The sequence below is a fragment of the Coenobita brevimanus genome, chromosome 80 (genome assembly GCF_032717465.1).
Source record: "Coenobita brevimanus isolate Jiangsu-jjx chromosome 80, ASM3271746v2, whole genome shotgun sequence".
Lineage (NCBI taxonomy): Eukaryota > Metazoa > Arthropoda > Malacostraca > Decapoda > Coenobitidae > Coenobita > Coenobita brevimanus.
The window spans coordinates 5,767,914-5,791,026 of NC_137033.1; the positions used below are offsets into that span (position 1 = coordinate 5,767,914).

The following is a 23,113-nucleotide window of genomic DNA, read 5'->3' on the forward strand; positions in this document are numbered from 1 at the left end:
CACACACACACACACACACACACACACACAGTTTGAAACATAAATTTCGCACATTCACACCATCATAAAAGCACATTCTCTTCAGAACACACACACACACACACACACACACACACACACACACACACACACACACACACACACACACACACACACACACACACACACACTTGGAAACATAAATTTCGCACATTCACACCATCATAAAAGCACATTCTCCTCAGAACGCACACACACACACACACACACGCACACACGTTCTAATGGCCGATCGTGCCTCTATGCACCAAGTCTGATGCACTGGTAGTGAAACTGGTGTGTGTGTGTGTGTGTGTGTGTGTGTGTGTGTGTGTGTGTGTGTGTGTGTGTGTGTGTGTGTGTGTGATTATATCATGTTTGGGAGGTACGTCAAGGCTGCGACTTTTTTTTTTTTTTTTATGTGTCCGACTCTGGGCATAGGCATCGCAGCCTGTTCCCAAGGCCCAGTAGCCCTCCATACCATACACCTCTATGCATGTCACCACTTCGGCGCTAACACCCACCGTCCATATTGAATACATGCTAGGGTTGTCTCATACAGGACTGGTGTATTGATATTGCGGATATTTTTATGACATGTCGGCGGGTCTTCTGGTAGCATATACGTGCTTTACCTGATATTGTTTGCATGTTCTTAATTATTCATAAACGCACGGAAGCGTTAAGGTGTGCCTAAAAGAGATCTGTGTGTAAGTCGTGATGCCATGCCAAGGAGAAGTCATATTTTTCTCTCTGTTACAGACGAATTGCAAGGGAAAATACTGAGGTGTGGCACGCATACGAGTATGTATTATACTTTGCGACAACTGCCGTGTTTGCAGTGGACTGAATATAATGTTTGCGATACATATCAAAACTGCGAGGACGTTTCACTCTTTTAACTCAAGGCTGGGCCTAAAACTGTCGTCTCTCCATTCTGAGTACTGGGCTGTGAAAACAGGGTAACATTAGAATATGTTGCTGGTCATAAGTAAGTACTGTGGAGTTGTAGAGCCAAAGCATTGTCTTTGTCTGCCACTTAGTTGCATGAAATAAGTTGCAAAAGACACAAAATTCACCAGCTTAAGGTGAAAAGGGTATAATTCTGTGATTTAGAGTGATCAGGCCTTCGCAGCCATTGTGTGGTAGGTAAAAGAGTTCTGTGAGTGATGGTATAGTCGGGAAAAATAAGTTCCTCTATGATTACTCTTATTCTGAGTCCAACTTTCCTCTGCTAGTTAATATTCGTAAACTGAGAGAAGCATTGTATGTTTCTCAGTTCATGGATGATTCTCTGGAAATGATGTATAAATGAATAATACGACGGATATGCCCCAGGTATGAAGTAGATGCAATGGAATGATATGCGAAGTTTCGTCCCTTACTGTATTGCATTTTATTTACTCCAGAACACGTAGCAATGGGGAAAGCAGAGATAATGATGTGAAAGAGCTCACCAAGATTTCTCTTTGGCTATTTGGTCCCCAGATTTGAATGATATTTGTGTTCGGATTTTCTATCAGCCAAAACGACAAACATATTGAACTCAATGCACCGTCTTTGTCTTTTACGAGTTTTGGTGGGGACGAACAGTGGGTATAAGGGGTTCATGAGGGAGTGAATTGCTTGGTCATTAGACATCAATGTATCTTCCTAAGTTGCCGTACTGTTGCTGTTTCGCTTCCATAAGTGTCTTGACGTTGATGTAAGAAACGCATATCCACTATATGACAGTCAAGACAAAGTGTTGTAATGTCGCATAATTTTCTAGGAAGGCTTTTTCAATCCCGTCACTCCGAAGCTGCAAAAAATATGGGAAGAAACTCAACCAACAGAGTGTAAATAGCTCAGCACTAGATGTTACTGAATGATATGATGCTGGTATCATGTAAGCATGCAATATTGTGGATAAAACTCTGTGAATGCCGATAGATGCTTGAATATTTATTAAGATACTCGTATCATCATGTATCTCCAGACGATTTTATTCAGCTTTGGAGAGACTTTTGGTACTGGGGGGTTTGAAATAACCTTCATTACCCATTTCCAAGGAAGGGGTAATGGAGTATTTTCCAAGTGGATCAAAACCGTCTGCAGGTAGCATGAGTGAACTAAAATAGCTCGTCATAGTACTGAAGAGGTTAAGCATGTGCTCCATTTACCGTATTTTATGCATGCAAGGAGGAGTGAAAGCCAAAAATACGCGCAGAGACGGCTCCTCGCAAATCCATACTTGGCATAAACGGAATCCCCACCTTGATCCCTGGTGACGCAAGAGTCTGGTCCCCCCTCCCCCTTCTCACCTCACTTTGGCCTGGAACGTATAAGTCCCTGGTTCGACTGACGCATTTACCCTACCGTAAACCGTGTTGCACATACCCGGTACGTTAAGTTTGCTCTTCTCAGGATGACAGTGCTTATGGAATTTAGCCTTTTCCTAATCTAATCCTAACTTAAACTAAGCTAACCTAATCTGATCTAACAATCTAACCTCCTACCAGACTACAGTAAGGTAACCAAACCTTGCTAGACTACTCTAGCCAATACTTTCCTGGAAAAGAAGAAAAGCCAAAAATCTACAAAGTTCGGAAATTTGCTCCCGGGTTGACCTCAGGACTTTTGGGCAGGGTCTCTTTACCTCAGCTCTTCCCACCTTGACGTATTATCGGGAACTGGATTTGCAAAGCGCCGGTTACGTGTGATAAACGAGGGAGATAATTGTTGGGTAGAGGGTCTCTGTACTTCGGTTTGCTTTTCTCACCTGGAAGTGAAATAGGGATTAGGGACTTGGATTTGTAGAGTTACGGTTGCCCTTCGTAATTTAGAGGAATGCTTGCTGGGAGATTACTTGTCAGTTACGATCATTTATATTCTCTAATTCCTTTACTGACGCACAACAAATACGTCTACAATAAAATGGGTTCAAGGAGACATTGGAAAAAGTTTAGCCCTATTATGGTTAGGACAACCTTGTACTCTATTTCACTTACCGTCAGATAATTTTAAGTACCTGACAGTGAACATTAGAATCTGGGAGTGTTAATGCTGAAGCCATTCCCCTTTTTATGGTCGCTACTCCTCTAGTATCCCATGCCAACTAGCTGAAAGTGTCATAATAGCCTGAGAGTATTAGTTCTTTATCTGCCAGATGTTTTAGACTTCATACGTCTCATCTTCAGGGAACATGAAAAGAAGCGAAAGAGAAGATATTTTTTAAAGTTCTCTTAACCCCGTCGGTTCGATGACGTACTATATTTATAGTTAATGACATACGGTAGGATTTTACTCAGCACAAGAGAGATTTTTGCAATGAAAGAGTTGGATATTGGCCTCACTAACACTCTCACAACCAAACATGCTTTCTAAATTCAATCGTCTGGTAGCTAGTAACATACAATTCATACAACATCCTTAGGCAGAAGTGGTTTTCAGCTCTGTCCTCTGTTTTCCTACCACCCATTACAGTCACAGCTACCTATATCATGCGGCAATTTGTGCTCGCTGTTTAGAATTAATGAGACCTGTTGCCGGGCAATATTGGACAGAGTCGGTGAGGTATATTGCATTAAGAGTTTCATGTACAAAAAAATTTGAAGAATGGAGTTGCCTACGCCAGACATGGACCGAGTGGCGTCCCGGGTCCTTTAACATTCAGTTAATGTGGTTGGTTCGTTTTCACCTGACGGAACTGCACCACTCCCACTGCTTGAATACTCAAGGCCTTGCCACCCTGAAGTTGGAATCATACATATTCTGTCAGAAATTGTCTGACCGTGAAGGTAAGGGTAAAACCAGCCCATTACATCAGGCAAGGTTCGGTGCATTTCGCTTCTCAGACTCGGTGCCAAACATGAAGCAGGTGACGGTGGGAAACTTATGGCCAGAATATGATTCACTGAAACAGGGTTTTCGTATTCCAACTTATACACCAGTCTACACAAACTAAACATTTGTGTCAGAATACGTCTGATTTCGACATCAGTGAGACAATGCGCTTATTCTTGGTTATCTACATGAAATTCGACGAGCCTTAGATCTGAAGCAGGAACCACGCTCCTTGTTAACAGTCAATGCCAGCTTCCATTCTGAGTACACTTGGTCATCAACTGAGCAGAAAGGGGTCAGGGATCTTCGTCATGCTTGCAGAATCGCATTCGGTTACAGCATGACCTCCGTCGTCCCATGAATCCATCAAAGTGGGATATGGGTAAAGAAATGAGTATGGTAATAAAGGAATGGGTGGGATGTACTAGAAATCTGTTGGACATTGGGACTGGGTCAGGAAGATATACCCTGTCAACTTGTACGATGTAGTTAGTGGTCTGAAGTGCAGAGGAATGTCTTCCAGGAATGAAAGCATCAGGAGGTAAAGAAACGTGTGGGGGACAAAGACGCGGGTGGGATGAGCTGGAATTGTGATGAGGATGATGAGAGTATAGTATATGCTGTGAAAATGGGTACTGAAGGAATAAAGTTCGAGTGCAGTGAAGGTTTATTTTAAATTTTATCCACGAAAAAGAAAAATATAAGCGCACCTTACTCATTTTTTTTTTTTTTTTTTTTTTGAGTCTAGCGATGCAGGTAAGAATAAGCTACTGTATGTTGCATGTAAAGTGGCGGGTTTAACAGACCTAAATTACCTAAATATAAATCCTTTTTTCTTCATCATTAATGTCGCACTGTTCTCATCTGTACTGCTAAAAACAAAAGTCACTGTAATTTCGTATGATTAATCAGAAGCTCTATATATATGCTAATTACGGATTTGGTTAAAAGTTTATATTGGGTCCATTGTGGATTGGTTGTGGCAACAATTATCCCAGAAATGAGTTCAAAAACATACTCAGGCTGCGTTTGAGTCTCGCTGCATGTGACAACTACCTCTCTATCTTCAGGGATATTACACACACACACACACACACAGATATATATATATATATATATATATATATGGCTGCGTTTGAGTCTCGCTGCATGTGACAACTACCTCTCTATCTTCATCAGGGATTTTACACGCACACATACACACACACACACACACACACACACACACACACACACACATATATATATATATATATATATATATATATATATATATATATATATATAATAAACACGCATGCATGCATAACACCTACCAGATAGAGTCTCAGTCCGTCTACAAAAAGAAATAATGACTCGTATCACTGCTTGATAAGCAGTAAGAGCGGACATACTCTGCTAACTTAAGAAAAACAGGTTTCATGTACGATATTATGTAGGAGACAGAGAAAAACGTAGAGAAGGTGAAGAATAAAAGAACAAAAACAGGTTTTCAGTGCTAGTTAGCCGTAGGATGATGGTGGTGGTGGTGGTGGTGCCTGGGCAGGAGAGGTGTGGTGCAGGAGGGTAAAGGTAAATATGTGAGTGGTGCGGCAGAGACACACTGTTTATCATACGAGAAATATAGCAGCGGGGTTGGCCTGGCTGGAATACCTAATGTTCAGTCAGTCCGGGCACACGAGTGGGCCTTACTTATAATAAATCTTAACCAATTTTAGATGCTGGAGCATATCTAGAAGCGGCCTTATCTAGCTATCGTTCACTAAATTTTCTGAAGAGAGATTCTTCACTCACTTTAGTGAAGTCCCATATTATGGCCCTAATGGATCCTCGTCTGTCTAGTACTCTTGTACTGATTACGATAAACAGGTTTACATAACTGTTAGCTATTACTCTGATGATTATACTGTATATATGTATGTACCTCACTGCCAGTGTTGGAGAGGGATGCCTTCTCATGATGGCACCAATATACCTGGTCACCTGCAATGTCTCATCATACAAGCATCTCTCAATTAGATGGGGGCGCTCACCATCCACTCACTCGATGTGGTGCTGCTGTCGGGTGTCTGCCCTTTCCTCTCCTTCATCCTTCTTTCCTTCCATCCTCTTCTGTCTTCCTTTCCTTCATTCTTTCCTTGTCCTTCTGCCTACGGGTAACTTTACATTCCCTCTTCTGTCTTTCTTTCCTTCATTCTTTTCTCTTCCTTCTGCCTATGGGTGACTCTACACTGAGTGACAAGCCAAATCCAGTACACCAGGAAACCATTTACTACGCTGAGTGGTAACCACATAACCAAATTTTGGCAGCTGGTGGTTTAGTGGGTAATTATTGCGCTTCAATCGGACTGAGCCGGTGAAAGTTTATATCCATGGGGTTGGTCACTCTCATCTTAAATGTCGGGACCAACTGCCTAGCCCCGGGCTCCTACGCTTCTCATGGGACAATGTATGATTGGATGAGGGATATATATATATATATATATATATATATATATATATATATATATATATATATATATATATATATATTCATTATAATTTACTTTGAATTGCACGGAAACGCTATGAGTTAAGACAAACGTATACAAAAGCAATGTTGCACAACTACAGCTGAAGATAAGCTATAAATACTGTCCACGGTCACCTTCCCGCCCCACATCGCAGCCTCCTCTTCTCTTTACTCTTCCGACAGTAGGCCTCCTCATTCCAAGATTTTTTTTTCTTATTCCTCCTCAGTTTCATCTCACACTTTCCCATTTTATCAAATGCTGTATTGCTTTTAACGTACAACATTGTGATCTATCTTAGCTGCTTCACTGTGATTTTTTTTTTCTTTAATCTTAATTCATTCAGATTATTTGTAATTTATCTGGAGAGTTCGGAGACACTTTCATAACTGTAGCCGTCATTAATCCCTTCAATAAAAGAAGTCCCTCTCATATTAAGTAAAATCATCTGGAGACAGTTCTCTTTACTGAGGGTGTTAATAAAGAAATATCATGGTTGTTTCTTTACATATCCCTCACATATGTTTTCACGTTGGAAGATTTTTTATATATATATATCTTTTGGCAGACTCAGCACGATACTAGTTGCGTGTTGCCATGGTAGAGTTCCGTAGACGAAATCTCGTATGATCTTTGTGTATAGCGGATTCTTTGTTATTTCCTGATCTCAAGGTCTGCAATTACTCTTTTAGACCGTGTGATCGTATATATATTAATGTTCATTCTTACGCATATACAGATTTCACTTGCATTTACTGCTATTCTTCCCTACCTATCTCCACTTCTGCCCAACTACGTGCCTTCCTGCCTACCGTACCACTCTGCTGACCTCCCTGTTTCCCTGCCTACCTCCCTGCCAATCTCCCTTCCTAGCACCCTGCCTACCTACCTACTTCGGTGACTACCTACCTACCTTTCTGCCTCTCTACTTATGCGTACCTCCCCTCCCACCGTCGTGCTTCCCTACTCATCTACCCTCCTGCCTCCCACCTTATTCCCTGCCTCATACCTGTCTCCCTGCCTCCCTATCTACCTCCCTGCCTGTCTCACTACCTACCTCCCTACCTTCCTACATACCGCACTACCTACCTCCCTACCTTCCTCCTTGCGCCCTTACCTACCGCTCTGCCTGCCTCTCTGTCTACCTGCCAACATATCTCTCTCCATTCCTTCTGGTCCACTTACCTACCTATCTGCCTCTCTGCCTGCCAATATCCCTACTTAAATATCTATCTGCCTACCCACCTGCTTGCATATCTACCAGACAACTACCTACTTACCTACCTCCTTATAGCCTTGCCTACCTACCTACCTGCCAACAGCACAACTTACCTCCACTGTCAGTTGGCGTTGCGACATAGGTACAAAGTTTTTTTTTTTTTTTTTTTAGTTCTCCAATTTCCACCGGCTTGTTCAAAAAATGCGATGATCAACATCAGTTTCAGCATTTTGGATGTCTTTTCCAATGATACCCGTTTAATGGCTATGCTCTTGCACAGAAAAAAGTTATTTCTGCGGTACTGACCCTTATATATCTATCTATCTCAATCTATCTATCGATAGATAGATAGATAGATATATGTGTGTGTGTGTGTGTGTGTGTGTGTGTGTGTGTGTGTGTGTGTGTGTGTGACCTACAAGTAGACTTTACCGTGTCGACTACTAAGACGAGGACACGCCGTCAGCTTAAGAAGATTCACTTGAAATTTCAGTCGACAAAACTGGTGATAGCTGATACCTTGAGAGAGCGACCGAACGGACGGGCTGGCAGGTAACGCCTCTGGTTCAGCCGCACAAATGCCTTCAATCTCGTTTTCAGAAAAAATCAATATGACTTCATATTATGTAATGCCCAGACGAAAGGAAGTACAAGGAAATGGAGGGATGTGAGGGTAAAGCAAGGATATAAAACACACTGATGAGAGAATAGCTAGCTGGTGATGAAAGTTTTAGTTAGGTGGATCCGGCAGGAAAGGAGAGCACTCAGTAGTGGGGGGTGTAAGAGAGGCAGGGATGTAGAGGAAGAGGACACAATGAAAGGGACATGGTGGGAGGAAGTTAAGGTTACAAACATGGATAGTGAGGGAGTGTTTCCGTCAGTGGTAGTGGTTTGGTGTACTGTATGATGACTGAGTCGGTGTGTGGTGATGACAGGGAGTGGAGGGTATGAATTTACAAAAGGGATGGGAGGTGTGTGTGTGAGTGAGTGGTGCATGTAAGTGTTGGTGCCGAGGTATGAAGTGTAGGGTGTGTGCGTGTGGTTTGTGGGCTGGCAAGGTTGGGAGATGACGTGTGGGGTGTTGGCTGTGACTTGGTTTATTGTGTGGCCGGTTTGACTCTGTTTGCAGAAATTGTGGATGATTTTCCGTGTTTGTATATTGTAACTGTTTTGTCTGAGTTTGTGATCACAGGGTATGGGCCATCGTACGGGGTTTGGAGTGGTGAAGTGTGGTGAACCCTCCTCACAAAGACCTGTTCAGCGTCTGGTAGGGAGTGAGGGATGAATGGCATCTGGTGCTGGCAAGAACGAGGTGGGACTGGTCGTAGTGCCTGGATTGCCTGCTGGAGCTCTGGGAGGAAAACCAGGGCCAGTGTGCCTGGTTGCAGGGCGAACTGCCCCGGCGGCCTCAAGTGTTCCCCGTATGTTAGCTCCGCAGGGGAATTACTGATGACCTCCTTCTCTGAAACTCAAAGTTAGGAAGAGGATTAGCAGTGCGGCCACCCAATTCACTAGGTGGGGAAGTGCCCCCAGTGCTTCCTTCAGGCAACGATGGCAGCACTCAATCATCCCATTTACTTGAGGGTGATAATTAGAGGTTCTGTGGCGTTTAGCACCCAGGAAGTCCATTAGGTCTTGCCAGGCCCGAGATTCGAACTGGGGGTCTTGGTCTGTGATGATCACCTGTGTGGCACCAAAACGAGCAACCCAGGATGCCAGGAAGTGATATGCCACACAGTCAGTCGTAGCATCCAGCATGGGCATGGCCTCAACCCACCCTGTCGCTCTATCTATGCACGTTAAGATATAGCGTTTACCCCTAGATTCGGTGAGGGGGCCGAGCATGTCAATGTGGACTGTGTGGAAACGTTGAGTTGGTGTGGGCCGCAGTTGAAGTGGTGTCTTGGTGTGGCGATGCACTTTTTATGACTGACAGGCCATGCACGCTCAAACCCAGTTGGTGGTGTCACACCTCATACCCGGCCACACCACTCGCCGGCTAAGTAAGCTGTGCGTACCACAAATGCCTGCATGCGCCATCTCGTGGTAATGACTAAAGACTTGCCTTCGGAATCTTTGGGGAATATAGGGCCGTGCTGTCCCGCGGCATATATCACACCAGAGTTTCCATTGTGTGCCGGTGACATCAAACTGTTGCATTTGAAGTGAGGTCATGGACTGCAGCAATGCTTGGAGTTCCTGATCGTCCTCCTGCTCCCGGGCCAAGGCTGCATGGTCAAGCAGGGGTTGTCTAGGGCCGACAGCTGAGACTCCATGGGACAGGGCATTCGCCACCTTGTTCAGGTCCCCACTGAGATGCTGAATGTTCATGGAAAACTCTGATACGAAGGCAGCTGTCTTGCCACAAGAGGAGACCAATTTTCCCCTTTCTGAGCCATGGTGTAAATAAGGGGTTTATGGTCTGTGAGGATGGTGAATTCTCTACCTTCCAGAAGGTGCCTGAAATGTCTGACTGCCTCATATATAGCCAGCAACTCCCTGTCGAAGGCACTGTATTTGAGCTGGGCAGGGTTAAGGCGCTGGCTGAAGAATGTGACAAGGATATTTGCACCATTGATTTGTTGTTGTAGGACTGCACCCACAGCTTCGGCAGAGGTGTCTGTGGTGAGTGTGATGGGGACATCCGGTGACGGGTATGCTAGGTGGGGTGCAGTGGCGATGTGGTTTTTGAGGGTGGTGAAGGCATGGTCTGATTGTGCAGTCCACTGAAGTGGCTAGGAGGATGTCTTTTTCATCCCCTTCAGGAGATCGTTAAGGAGGGCTAGTGTGGATGCAGCATTACTCAGGAACCTGTGATAATAACTGACAATACCCAAGAACTCCCTGAGCCCGTGTGGTGTAGACGGGCGTGGAAAGTCCTTAATGGCATCCACCTTCTGCAGGAAGGACGTGATACCTGTGGCAGATACCCTGTGGCCCAAGAAATCCAATTTGTCTGCACCGAGGATACACTTTTCCATGTGCACACACAGCCCATAGTCCTGCAGGCATTGGAACAGCATTTAGAGATGTGATTTGTGCTGCTCATGAGAATCAGAAGGGATGAGGATGTCATCGATGTATTCCATGACAAAATTTAGCCCCCTGACAACCTGGTCCATAAATCTCTAAAACGTTTGTGTGGCGTTTCTGAGGCCGAAATTCATCTTTGTGTATTCAAAAAGGCCAAAGGGGGTGGTTACTGCCAGCTTGGGGATGTCCTTCTCTGCCACGGGGGTTTGGTGGAACGCCCTGACTAAATCGATCTTGGAAAATACACAATGGCCATGCAATTGGTGGTGGAAATCCTGGATGTGGGGAATGGGGTATCTATCATGAACTGTCATCGCATTCAGTGCCTTGTAGTCCCCACATGCTCTCTACTCACCCTGCTGTGCCTTCAGAACCATGTGTAGAGGGGATGCCCAGCAGCTTGATGACGGCTGAATGGTGCCCTCGTCAAGCATCGCCTGAAACTCCTTTTTGCCTGCCTGACGACATTCTGGGGGAAGACGTCCGGAATGGGCAAAACAGGGTAGTCCGGAAGTGATGTGCAGTGCTCTACACCATGGTCTGTACGGCCGTTGTTGGGAGTCTGGGAGGTCAAGGGGGGAAGCTGGCATAGTATGGAATCGTATGACTCCTGGCGAAGGTGCATAATGAGTGGAGGATTACTAGCACACCCGGTTACTTTGATGGATGAGTTTAAGGGTCTATGATATAGAATCCGTCCTCTGGTATCCACTAGCAAGTCATGTGCCTCAAAGAAGTCGATGCCAATAATGGGTTGATTAATGTCTGCGACGAGGAACGGCCAAGTAAATGACACTGATTGGGCGAGTGCCACATGACGGGATTCCGTGCCGTATGTGGCTATGGGGGTGCCGTTTGCTGCTATCAGGTCAAATGCAGGCTGCTGAGCCGTTTTGTGGTCAGAGGTAGGAGGGACTATACTGAATGCGGCTCCAGTGTCAATAACTTATTTTGTGCTGGAGGTGGATTCTTTAACCCATAGTAGTTCCCTGGAGCCAATGGAACGTGTCGTGTCTTTGGGTGTGCTGATACTGAGAGGGCATTTGGTGTGTGTGGTGGGAGACACTACTGGGACTGTCTCCCACCATGTGCGTTTCCCGTGAATATGCAAGGTGGTGCACATCGTCTGGCTTCCATGCCCAAGCGCTCGTGGTAGATACACAACATGAAATCGTCCCTTGGTGTTTGGGGATAAGCATTACAACCACGGTTCACTTGGGGGAGCACTGTTGGGACATTGAGGGGCTGGTGAATGATTTGGAACACTGGCTGTCTGAGTGGTGAAGCCACTTATTTTACTTTCCAGCTTGTCTATTCTGTTTGTTAAATTTGCTAATAAGGTACACAGCTCTGACATGGAACCGTTTTTGTTCACAACATTGTTCACTTACACCACTGTTTCACTAGGAGTGGCAGTGGGGGCTATGACAGGGTGAAAAGAGGTGTGTCCACTTACTGGATGGTTAGCATAATGCTGTTGAGTTTCATAAAGAGTGTCCGCCCTCTCGATGAACTCAGCAAGGGACGTGCCAGAGCCCAGGGCTGCTAGGTGGAGTCGCAAGTCCGGTGGCATGGGCTGGAAGAGTCAGTGTTGGAGGAGGTTATCTGATAAGGTGGCCCCAGGTGCCATGAGAGTGGCTTGAATGTGGGCAAGGAGGGCAGAGGGGTGTTGTTGTTGAGAGCGAATTGCATCTAGCCCCATTAACAGTGCTTGCTTTGCTTTGCTCAGGGCCTGCAGCAGGCTCTCCTTCAGGGTTTTGTATTTGTGTTCTGTAGGTGGTGTCAGGAGTACGTCCTGCACAAGGGCAGCTACTTGAGTTGAGAGAGTGTGGACAGTTGCTCTGAATTTGTCATCATCACTGGTATCTTTAGGCCACATGGCATCAGCTTGTGTAAACCACGGGTTACTATCGTATGTGAATGTAGGAAGGGGTAGATGGATATGTGTTAAGGTATCCATGTTCTTAAAACACTCAGGGAAGTCACCACTGTAGTGTTTTAGTTATGGGGAATTTTACTAGGGGAACACCGAGGGAAACGGTAAGGATAGATAAACACAAATGAGCTGGGAAGAAATAGACGTGGCAGTGATTATTGACTTGGAACAATGCAGAGCTACTACATGACTTCAAAGTGGTACAAGGCAATTACATTTACAGCATGTGTAGATCAATGAAATGGATAAATAGTTACAGACTATAATATGAGCAATGTATTTAGTGCAAAGCGGGAATGCTGAGCTGATGTGTTTACGTGTATTGTATATGTAAAGTCGTACCGCGTGGCCAGATTTACCAGGAGAGACGGAGAGCAAGGCAAGTGGTCAGCCGGGTAAAGTTGAGAGAGAAAAGGAGTGCGAGCTAGGTCGCCCGCTCGGTTTTTTAAGCCCCTTAATGAGGTAGGCAGAGCACTGGTAAGGCTAGGTCGCCTGAATAGGGAAATTTCATTGGTTTAGGCACCACTACAGGTGAGAAGGGAAGAGAAATTGAATACAATTGGTAGCAGCATTGGTACAGGTGAGGAGAGAAGAGAAACTGAATATTATTGGAAGCGGCACTAGTACAGATGAGGAGGGATGAGAAATCGAATATTATTAGTGGCGGCACTAGTACACGTGAGGAGAAATGAGAAATTGAATACTATTGGTAGCGGCACTAGTAGCGATGCTAAGTACGAAAACAAGGTGGGGAAAAGCCACGAGGAAAGGAAAACACGCGTGTAGGTGAAATGCGGAAAAACCACGAGGGAAGGAAACTACGTGTAGCCTATAGGTGAAATGCGAGGTACAATACTTTGTGTTGTAATTTACGCCAGAACAGAAAAATTGTATATCAGCATTCATCTTGAATCATTATATCTGTCCCTCCAGTCATTAATATTATAAGTAGAGGATTTTGTTCATCTGTTAGTAGTTGGTGCCTGGTGGTTTAGTGGGTAATTACGGCGCTCCAATCGGATTGAGCCAGTGAAGGTTTATATCCAAGGGAAGGTTGGAGTTATTGCTCACATGATGCCACTCAGGACTGAGTGAGGCCAGTCACTCTCATCTTAAATGTCAGGACCAACTTGCCTAGCCCCGGGCTCCTACGCTCCTCGTGGAGCAACGTAGGTTTGGATGATGGATGGATGGATGTTAGTCGTTGCTGTCAGTGGTGATGTTACACTAGATCTTTACCTCATGTCTGATTACCGTTTAGACTTGGAATCTGCTACCGCTAATTTTAGTCTTGATCCTGCTGTTCCTTCCTCAAGTCTAGAATTGTATTATCCTGTACTAGAAGCTACCTTCCTTTCCACGATTATCGTGGCCCAAATTTCTGTTCGTTCTGCAATTATCAATGATCTCTTCCAACTAACTCCCTTCTCTCTACTTTTCAATGAGTCTCTCCACACCGCATCTGTGTGCTCTGAATCCTTTCTTCTATCTCACGACCATATGTCTGTGGTCTTTGTCCCTTCAGATCTCTTACACTGTGTTCATCCGTTACTCAATCCCTTCGTCTTTGTCCTGCGTTTCTTTAATATCCTTCCTGTTACAACTGCCCCTTGTGTCAATGCTTTAGTAAGTAATATTTCAGTGAAGACTATTACTTATGCATGTTCTTTAAACTCTGCTCCCAACGTATCCATTTTCCATACTTAGATCATGTACACTACCTTTATTTTCGTACACCGCCCTATGTTAGAGTTAACTGTCTGAACATCCCTGTCAAGTCACTGGAAGCTTCTGGTCTTTATATTGCCCCAGTCTAGTCAAATTCTCTCTCTTCATACCCAACACGTCAACACTATGCTATTCGTTCATATAACTTTGAAATCTTTGCATCTATAAAGAGTTTATCTATATTCCCCATTGATAATGTAAGTATTACTTCTCCTCAGATAGACATGACTGATTACCTAAACATTTCTGACTTAAATGAATGTTCAGGTGTCGCACTTCTTTCATCATTCTGTTTTAATCCCTCATGTCGTAAATCCTCCTATTGCATTTACTCTAGTAGGATTTTTGGTCATGATGGTTGGCCATTGCTGTGATAAACGTATATATGGAAAAACGACCCATGAAATTAGGTTACAACATGGAGCAAGGAAAACAATGAGATTTGTGTAATCTGAAAGTGATGTGAAGAAATTGTAACCTGACGTTGAAGCTGGAGAAATCGGACTGGGAACATGACAAAATGGACAGACCCACGGCCCACTCCACCCCTGGTATGCTATGTTGATTTGTGTGAAGACATGTGGACACCCAACTAATTATGTTAACATTATTTAGTTATTATGAGATATTATTCTCTCGTGGTACCATTATAAATCCTGTAAAACCAGCTATCATATTAATGTAGTTTTATTATTTATAACTATTACATATATCAATATTTTATCATTCCCTCATGTATGAACAGTACAGAAATTTAGTTGAATATCTCCCTGTTAACTAGTGTACTCTTATTATTAGTATAGTATACTGTCGTGTCATTTTCTTATCATTCATTTATAATATCAGTATTGTTTTATTATTTGAATTGCTCTCTATCAATCTTTACTTCTATAACATGTCAAGAGACATCTTATTTACCAGGGGGGAGACAAATGTAAGTGAGAGGATGTGTGCTGATAAGTCGTCACGACTCAGTCGCTGACAGAAAGTGATAAATTGGCAGTGGTCGCTGCCTCTGGTCAAATTTGCTGAGAAGACTGTCTTTCGTGTACACAGCTGACAGTTCCTTATCAATGACATGGATTTGATAACAAAAAGGAAATTCACCTTTTCCCGAATGATTTTAGGAGAAACAGAATACTGATGGATTCCGAGAGTGTAACACAGCTATTTCCTAGTAAAGTATCCAGTGGTAATACGGATTCTTTAAGAATAACCTAAATTCTCGATGGCATATCTACGGGCTTACATCTCACAGTTTACCCAAGAGCATGAAATTCTGCACAATGATAGGACTTTACTGGGATCACGTTTAGGTATGGTGAAACCCCCAAAGGCCGCCCCTACGGGGAGACTGCCCCCAGGGGTTTGGGCCCAAAGCCTTCATGATGTGTGACTTAGGATCACGAAATTTTGAGAAAGACGTTCACCCTGGCCTCGTTTTAAGCCCCCTACCCCTACTTGGGGGACTGCTCTCGCAGAGGAAAATGCCATAGCTTTTACGTAGGCACATGACACTTTGTGCAGTAGTAGACCTTCACCCATACCAGAATATATTGAAGGTGGGACCCTGGAGATCGACCCTGCACCTCCCCATAAATAATTCTTTTCCTTTACAGAAGGGATGGGATGGGTGTGGCTGTCAGAAGTGAACATTGTCTGATTGCTAGGTCACCACCTTCCCCGTGAATACGGCACGCAAAAATCGAATTTACATGCAGGTGCCAAATTGTACTGCTGGGCGAACATGAGGAAAAAAAAATAAAAAAGGAATTCATCCCTGGCTGGCCAGGGATTTAAACTCGAGCTTTTTGTGAGTTGTAGGCTGCATGTTACTGTACTGTACACCTCCGGCTTCCCCTTTGAACTGTCTCAAAGTTCATTAGATTCTGCACGAAAATGTTTCAGATATAATATTCTTCTCCTATCTTTTCTTGTGTCTAGATCCAACCTACCTCATGCATAGGTTGCAGAAAAGGTCAAGGTGATGATGATGATGATGATGATGATGATGATGATGATGATGATAATTAGATACCTAGATATGTCAGTATGGTAAACATAGCCGACTCTGCTTCTTCTCTTACTATTGATAGGTTACACTATTACTGGCAAAAGTTTGCCGACAATCACCTGTCAACACTGCGTCCTGGTTTCTATATTTCCCATTCATTCCCGAACGTAAGGGGGTATCCTCCCGTTTCATACTTTTGTGACGTGTGATTCATACTGGTATCAGATAAAATAATTCCATGTAGCATCTTCCATCGCCAACTCCAGCAGAGAAGTGTCGAAGAACTTTTGATCTTGGTATTTCCTCTTTACAAATTCACTGAAGCAATAATTTCAATATTTACAGAGGAGAGAGAACAAGATCGACATACTCCCTGCATATCGTAAAAGCTGTCTGAGAGAGTAGAGGTGGGGTCTGGAATATATCTACTTACTGGACTATGAATAAGAACTTTCGTCTTCGCTGGGACTTTTTTGGTATAGCGTTTTGTCATAACAGTAAAATGGAGAGAGAGAGAGAAAACCATTTCTTTAGTGCTGATATCTATGTCATCTCGGGTTTCTTCACACTTGTAATTACGAGTAGTACTGCCTAGTATGGGGCACATTGTCGTATAAAATAATTATAATTGTCATGCATCTTCGCTTCTACGCTCAGAGTACTCTCTTCCCATTATCACTGTTTTCTTTACATCTGTTCGTCTCTCACCAGTATTATAACAGTATCTCATTTCTCTCTTTCTTCCCCTCTCTCTCCTGTGTGTGTGTGTGTGTGTGTGTGTGTGTGTGTGTGTGTGTGTGTGTGTGTGTACCCTCCCCCTCACGTATCATGTTACTGCTCCGTTACACTATCTATCTATCTATCTAACTATATCTATCTATCTATCTATCTATCTATATATATATATATATATATATATATATATATATATATATATATATATATATATATATATATAATCTAAACCTGTGTTGTCCCATAATGACCGTAGAATCATGAGGCTAGGCAAGTTGGTCCTGACATTTGAGTCGATAGTGACAAGCCTCACTCATCCCTGGGTGGAATTACGTGAGCAATAAACCCCAACTACCCCTTGGTTATGAACCGACACAGGCTCAGTCCGGCTGGAGAGCCTTAATTACCAAAACCACCTGGCGCCATAGTTTGGTCATATGGTTACCACCAAGAGTAGTAAATTGTTCCTTGGCGTACAGGAAACCATCAGGCTTGTTACTCAGTGTAGTCACCCGTAGACAGAAGGAAAAGGATATAATGAAGGAAGAGAGGAAAGGGCAGCGACCCGAGAGCAGTACTACATCGAGTGAGTGGATGGTGAGCGTCCCCACCTACCACCACTACACCTTTATTATATATATATATATATATATATATATATATATACAGTATATGGGGGTTGACAGAGACGTACGCTTTATATATATATATATATATATATATATATATATATATATATATATATATATATATATATATATATATATATATATGAGGTTGTTGACAGAGACGTAGGCTTTATACAATAAAACTGCATACTATGGGAAAAAAAATCCCAATAGTGTATTAATATGTAAGTATAATGGAAATGGAAATAGTTTAGAAAATCAGAGAGGAAAAGGAATGTGTCACCAATGAATATACAAATGTGTGGTGACTGATACTGAGGCCAAGGGAAAGGTAATCTAGGTCTAGGTCAGAGACTGAGAATGAATATCTGAGCGATGGAAAACAAAATTTGAACTATAACACTAAGAAGTTTAGCAGTAGGACTGTTATAGTATATGTGATGCGCAGAATTATGGAGCTCGGAAAAAAGCTTATGCGTACATACAGTATGTGTAAAGAGATACATTAAGCTGACGCTGAAAGTGAGAATGAGGGACAAGTAATATGGTGTGATTACAGTCACCAAAGATTATGGATCTGAGTAAAAAATTAAGAGTGCAGAGTTATCTGGCAAACTTGTGAGTCGATTTTGAAAAATATTAGCACATAGATTGTGTTTACGTCTGAAAGGATGTGATTCGATTTTGGTTCAGATCTATTAAAGGTCAAGGTAAATCATAATGAGTCATAGTCAAGTTCAGAGTGCTGGGCTAGCTAATGAATACTTGACCCAATTTCCATTTAAAAAAACTATCATACCTTGTACACATTGTTTGCGTGGATAGCAAAAAGTGATTGGTTGTTGACGCAGATCGACCAAACATCAAGGTCACAGATCAAAGTCAGAACTGTGGGTTGACGTCGCTGTGCTATCTGAGCCAGTACTCTGCCTAATTCCAGCTTTTGCCCAGACCTGCACACTGGGACAGTATATGTCAGAATATGTGTTAGTCCTACCATAAGTTTGACTAAAAGTTAAGGATTGTATTTTCGTTCACTTTGGAGCTTTCGTAATTCTCTTTTCTAAGTGATTTATTTTGCTCACTACACCTTTATATCCCATTGTGTTCTGCTAATGCAGACTATGTGGATGTTAGAAACATATAAATACCTGTAGCACTCAAAAGAAAAAAAAAAAACGTATCATTCTTTGCTTTCACCAGACGATTTTATTTCTATGGGGCACATCTCTCCTAGTGAATAGGAGAACGAAAACAATTAAAAAAAAAAAAAAACTCCCCTGAGCTGCATAAAGCATCTGGGAGTAGCAGGAACAAAATCAAGTACCTCATCCAAAGTGTTAAAATGTGATATAGAAAAAAAAAGAAATAAGGATGAAGTGCTACGGAATTTCTCATGTCAAGGAGAGTGTGAACCAAACGCTCGTATTTTCTGAAGCACGTGACGAAGATTGGGAGTGTGTGATCTCCCTCTAACACTGGTGATCTCACTGTTATGTTTGTTGTAAAATGACTGCCCACTAACCACAGGCGATCGATTAATAACAGCAGAACTTAATGGCTGCCATTAGACTCCACGAATTAAGATTTAGCCATACAGGCTTGAGAACCACCGTGGTCTGGGCCCTATTGTAATATTCCTCCGCTTGCTCGTGCGTTGCGTCAACCCGAATTCCATGTGGGGTGCGGGGCGGCGGCGGTGGCTCACAGGTGGTTGCCATCAGAGCCCTAGTTGTCCACACCTTGTGCACTATATATTAACTTCGCCCCCACACCCTCCCCCGCCCACCCCGGCACTAACTCACACCCGTCTCGCCATGGGATCAGCGTATGAACGAGTAGATAGTTCAGTCCCTTCACTTAGATGTTCTTGTTTTATTTGTATCTATACTACCTCCAGACAGTTACATTCAGCCAGAGAAAGAGTTTTTAATTGGGAAAAGGCTAGAAAGTCTTGAAAACCTATTCTCTATTAAAGTACATTACACTATGGGGTATTTGCTTGTTTATTATTCCTACTTCCAAGCAATTTTAATCACCATAAGAGTTTCTCGAACTTGAAGGGTTGGATACAGCCTTTATTAACCCTTCCACCATAAGGGTGCTCTTCACAACTGCATAAAGCCATCAAATATTTGGAAGAAAAAGACTACTGAAGGAGTTATCTTCCTCCACATCCTCCCTGACCCACCCCATAAATAAGGACCGTATGACAATATTCTACATAACACCTTTTTTTTCGCAGCGATTTATTATACATGTTGCACATTGATTTTCTCTCCAATTTTTGTATTTCTAATAACGGCACACTTCACCTCAGTAACGTACATGTGGATATTAACCTTTCGACCACTTGAATTTCGCTCGACTGGACAATATTAGTCTAGTGTTTGGTAAAATTTATTCCAAAGCGATTCAGTGGCAGAGAAAGAATGACCTGAGACAGTTTTGGAAGTTTGTAACTGCTAGGATTTCTGTCAGTTGAACAGAATATTTGGTGTGTAAGCCTGAATATAATACTCAAGTGAATCAGCCGCTGCGAAAGGGTTAAGGGGTGAAAAATAAGATTTATCGCTGAAGAATAAGTGGTAAGAAATTTGAAAAGCCAGCGAGGATACGGCAACATAATTATTAACTCATCCCGCACCCGCCTCCGTCCATCCCGCTAGCAATCCTAGGAGCCTCGCAATAGGTAGCTTAACCACATCATTTCGATGACACTCTTTTGTATTTTACTTTGCCTACGACTAGATGGTTCTCTTCATCTAAGGACTGAGTGCTAGTAATGGAAAAGTTAATAAAAGCTTCATTTATCCCCACCGCTCTGGAAAGTCTCTGTTAAAATGAATGGGCTGTATCCATCTCCCACTCTGAAAAGTTTCTGTTACGATTAATGAAGGCAGTATCAGTCCACTACAAACTGAAAAATCTCTGTCATGATTAATGAAGGCTGGATCAGCCAACAATAGTTTGATTTTTTTTATAATATTAATGAAGTCTGTATGGATTCACCACGGTATGAAAAGTCTCTGTTAGGCTGAATGATTGGCTTTAATGTTGCGTGAATAAATTTTAACAATACGCCATCAAAGTGAAGAGATTAACGCGTCCACACATCAACCCCTGCCCACTCTGCCACTAACTTCACCCGCCTCGCCTGGGATCCTCGTAAGAACAAGTAGGTAGTTTAAGCCTTCCAAACTTTCTACTCCACTATCCAGACAACAAATTCCTGTAGGGTATATTAAGTCTGAAAACACAGGTGCCGCCCAGAAACTTGTCTCCCCTTTGTGGTAAGCTGTGTGGGTACAGAACGGCGTAACATTCAAGATATCACCAAGCAACATTCGCCTTTGGGATCCGATCCACTAATGAACTTACGATCATTTCCCTCCCGTAACTCTAAAATGTATTCACGGGAAGGATAAGTGCAATGCGGACTCTTCGCATATCTATTGTTGTCGTAGCAGGAGAGGAAAACAATCATGAACTAATTTCTGTTTTTCGCAAGAAAGACAAGGAAAAGAGAGTACAGAATCTGCCCATGTCTTACCTACATATTAAAATCACTGTTACAAGAAGAAGTTTATCGTAAATCTGCTTGTGAATCCGGTCTCTGTCACTCTGGATGTCAAGGCTAATATAGATGACAGAAGTCCTCATGCTCATAGGTTATCATCAAATCATTGCACACTATCTGATAAGCAGGGAGAACTCGGCTACATTATCGTTTACAAGGCATGTCAGGTTTCGCCACTAGTTTCATGGGGTAGCGACGTAAAGGAGATGCCTTGTCTACCTTTTTTCCCAGCTAACGTTGGGCGATTTTATTCAACTGAGAGTTAGTCGTTGTGCCTGAGTGTTAGTGTGTCACAGTTGATGTACTGCTGGAACAACTATAATATTCATTTCCAGCCAGTGCCAGACGATTTTATTCAGCTTAGTCTGATGGGGCAAACCAAGAATTATGGCTGGCTACAAGTAACAATGAACTCAAACCACAGGGGTGAAGTACGAGTACATTGTACGACACCTAGAGTTGAATTTATCATAATCTGTCAGCCTAAAGCCAAACGCCTTAGTTCCTGAGGGATGACCACAAACAAGTTGTCCTAATGTCAAGATGCTTTTCCTTCAACTCACAACACTCTCATACATGCTGTATACCTTTTCACTCCAACTTTCTAACCTCCCTCTTTTCCCTTCCATCTCGCTCAACTACACTCTCCTAGTTAATCTCTTATTCTCCATTCTCTGTACAAGGCCAAATCCTCTCACGCTACTTCCCCTAACATTTTCCAGCATATCCATATCAAAACCACACCGCTTCTCCACGTCCTCATTTGTTTGTCTATCTTTCCATGTAATTTCACATACTTATCTCAACATAATCTACCTCCATTCCTGTCGTTCTTGACTTGTGTCCTTCCAGCAGTGTCCAAACTTCATTTCTATCAGGAGCGTAGGAGCCCGGGGCTAGACTTATCAGTCCAGACATTTAAGGAGAGTGATCTATAGCTAGTCCATGAGTGGAATTATGCGAGCAAAATTTCAAGCATCGTCCTTATGGGCTACATCCAGTTAAAGCGCCTTAACGTATTAGGTCAGTAAGAGTCCATTTGGTCATATGGTTACCACCCAAAGTACTAAATAGTTTTCTGGAATTCAAAAGCCTATACTGTTTGTTGCTTAGTTAGGCATCTGACGATGTCACTCTGTCAAGTTAGTGGGTGGTAATTGATGGCCATGCACCTACCACTTTATTAGCGTGTAAGTTGTGGGCTTTTTACAGAGCAATACTGAGCGGGCAACTGGTGTCGCATTTATAAAGGCTTCTAACTGATTTGCGAGATAAAAACTCTCCGAAACAATTAGTTTCAGTATTAACAGGGATCTTTTTGCAATCATATTTTTTCACTTTAATATTCATTCCATTTCCGTTGTGTAGTGTGAAGCAGCTGTATGAGTGAGAGAGGAAGCATGTGCTGTCAGTCTAATTCACAGCTTAAGCTCTGAAGAGAGTTTATATATATGACCCTTTTGTTCATCATCAGAGAACATTTCTCATTCATTACAAGCAATCTGATTTAATAATTTCAATCCGATGATATGTTCTTTTTATTTTATTGTCGCTATTACCAGGCAGTTTTATTTAGTTTTAGAGACTTACCCTAAGCAGAATACAATCATCTGGTGGAGGGAAGAATGTCATTAGGGAGGGTTCTCATACAGCACAGCGACGGCCCGGCCGAACTTTGACCCTTAACCTTGACCTTCGATTTGATCAGCACTGCAATCGAATCAGTTCTCATCCCGTACATAATGCACGTGAGAATATTTATCCAAATCGGATCCGGCATTTATGGGAAATGGTATACCCTGTTTGACAATGACCCATAAATGCCTTGCTACAGGCAAGAGGGCTTGCAGCAGAAGAAGAAGACGATCCACTACTGCTGCATGAGT

At 42.9% G+C, this 23,113-nt stretch overlaps 1 protein-coding gene across 1 annotated transcript; it reads right to left on the minus strand.

The window, feature by feature from the left end:
- Positions 1 to 8,669: 8,669 nt before the first annotated feature.
- On the minus strand, positions 8,670 to 9,336 carry LOC145409217 (uncharacterized). Its single transcript, XM_080279703.1, has 2 exons — positions 9,189 to 9,336; positions 8,670 to 9,034 (listed from the first exon to the last, which is right to left on the minus strand). Exons 1-2 carry the CDS (start codon positions 9,334 to 9,336, stop codon positions 8,670 to 8,672), a joined length of 513 nt encoding a protein of 170 aa, XP_080135829.1.
- Positions 9,337 to 23,113: the final 13,777 nt, after the last annotated feature.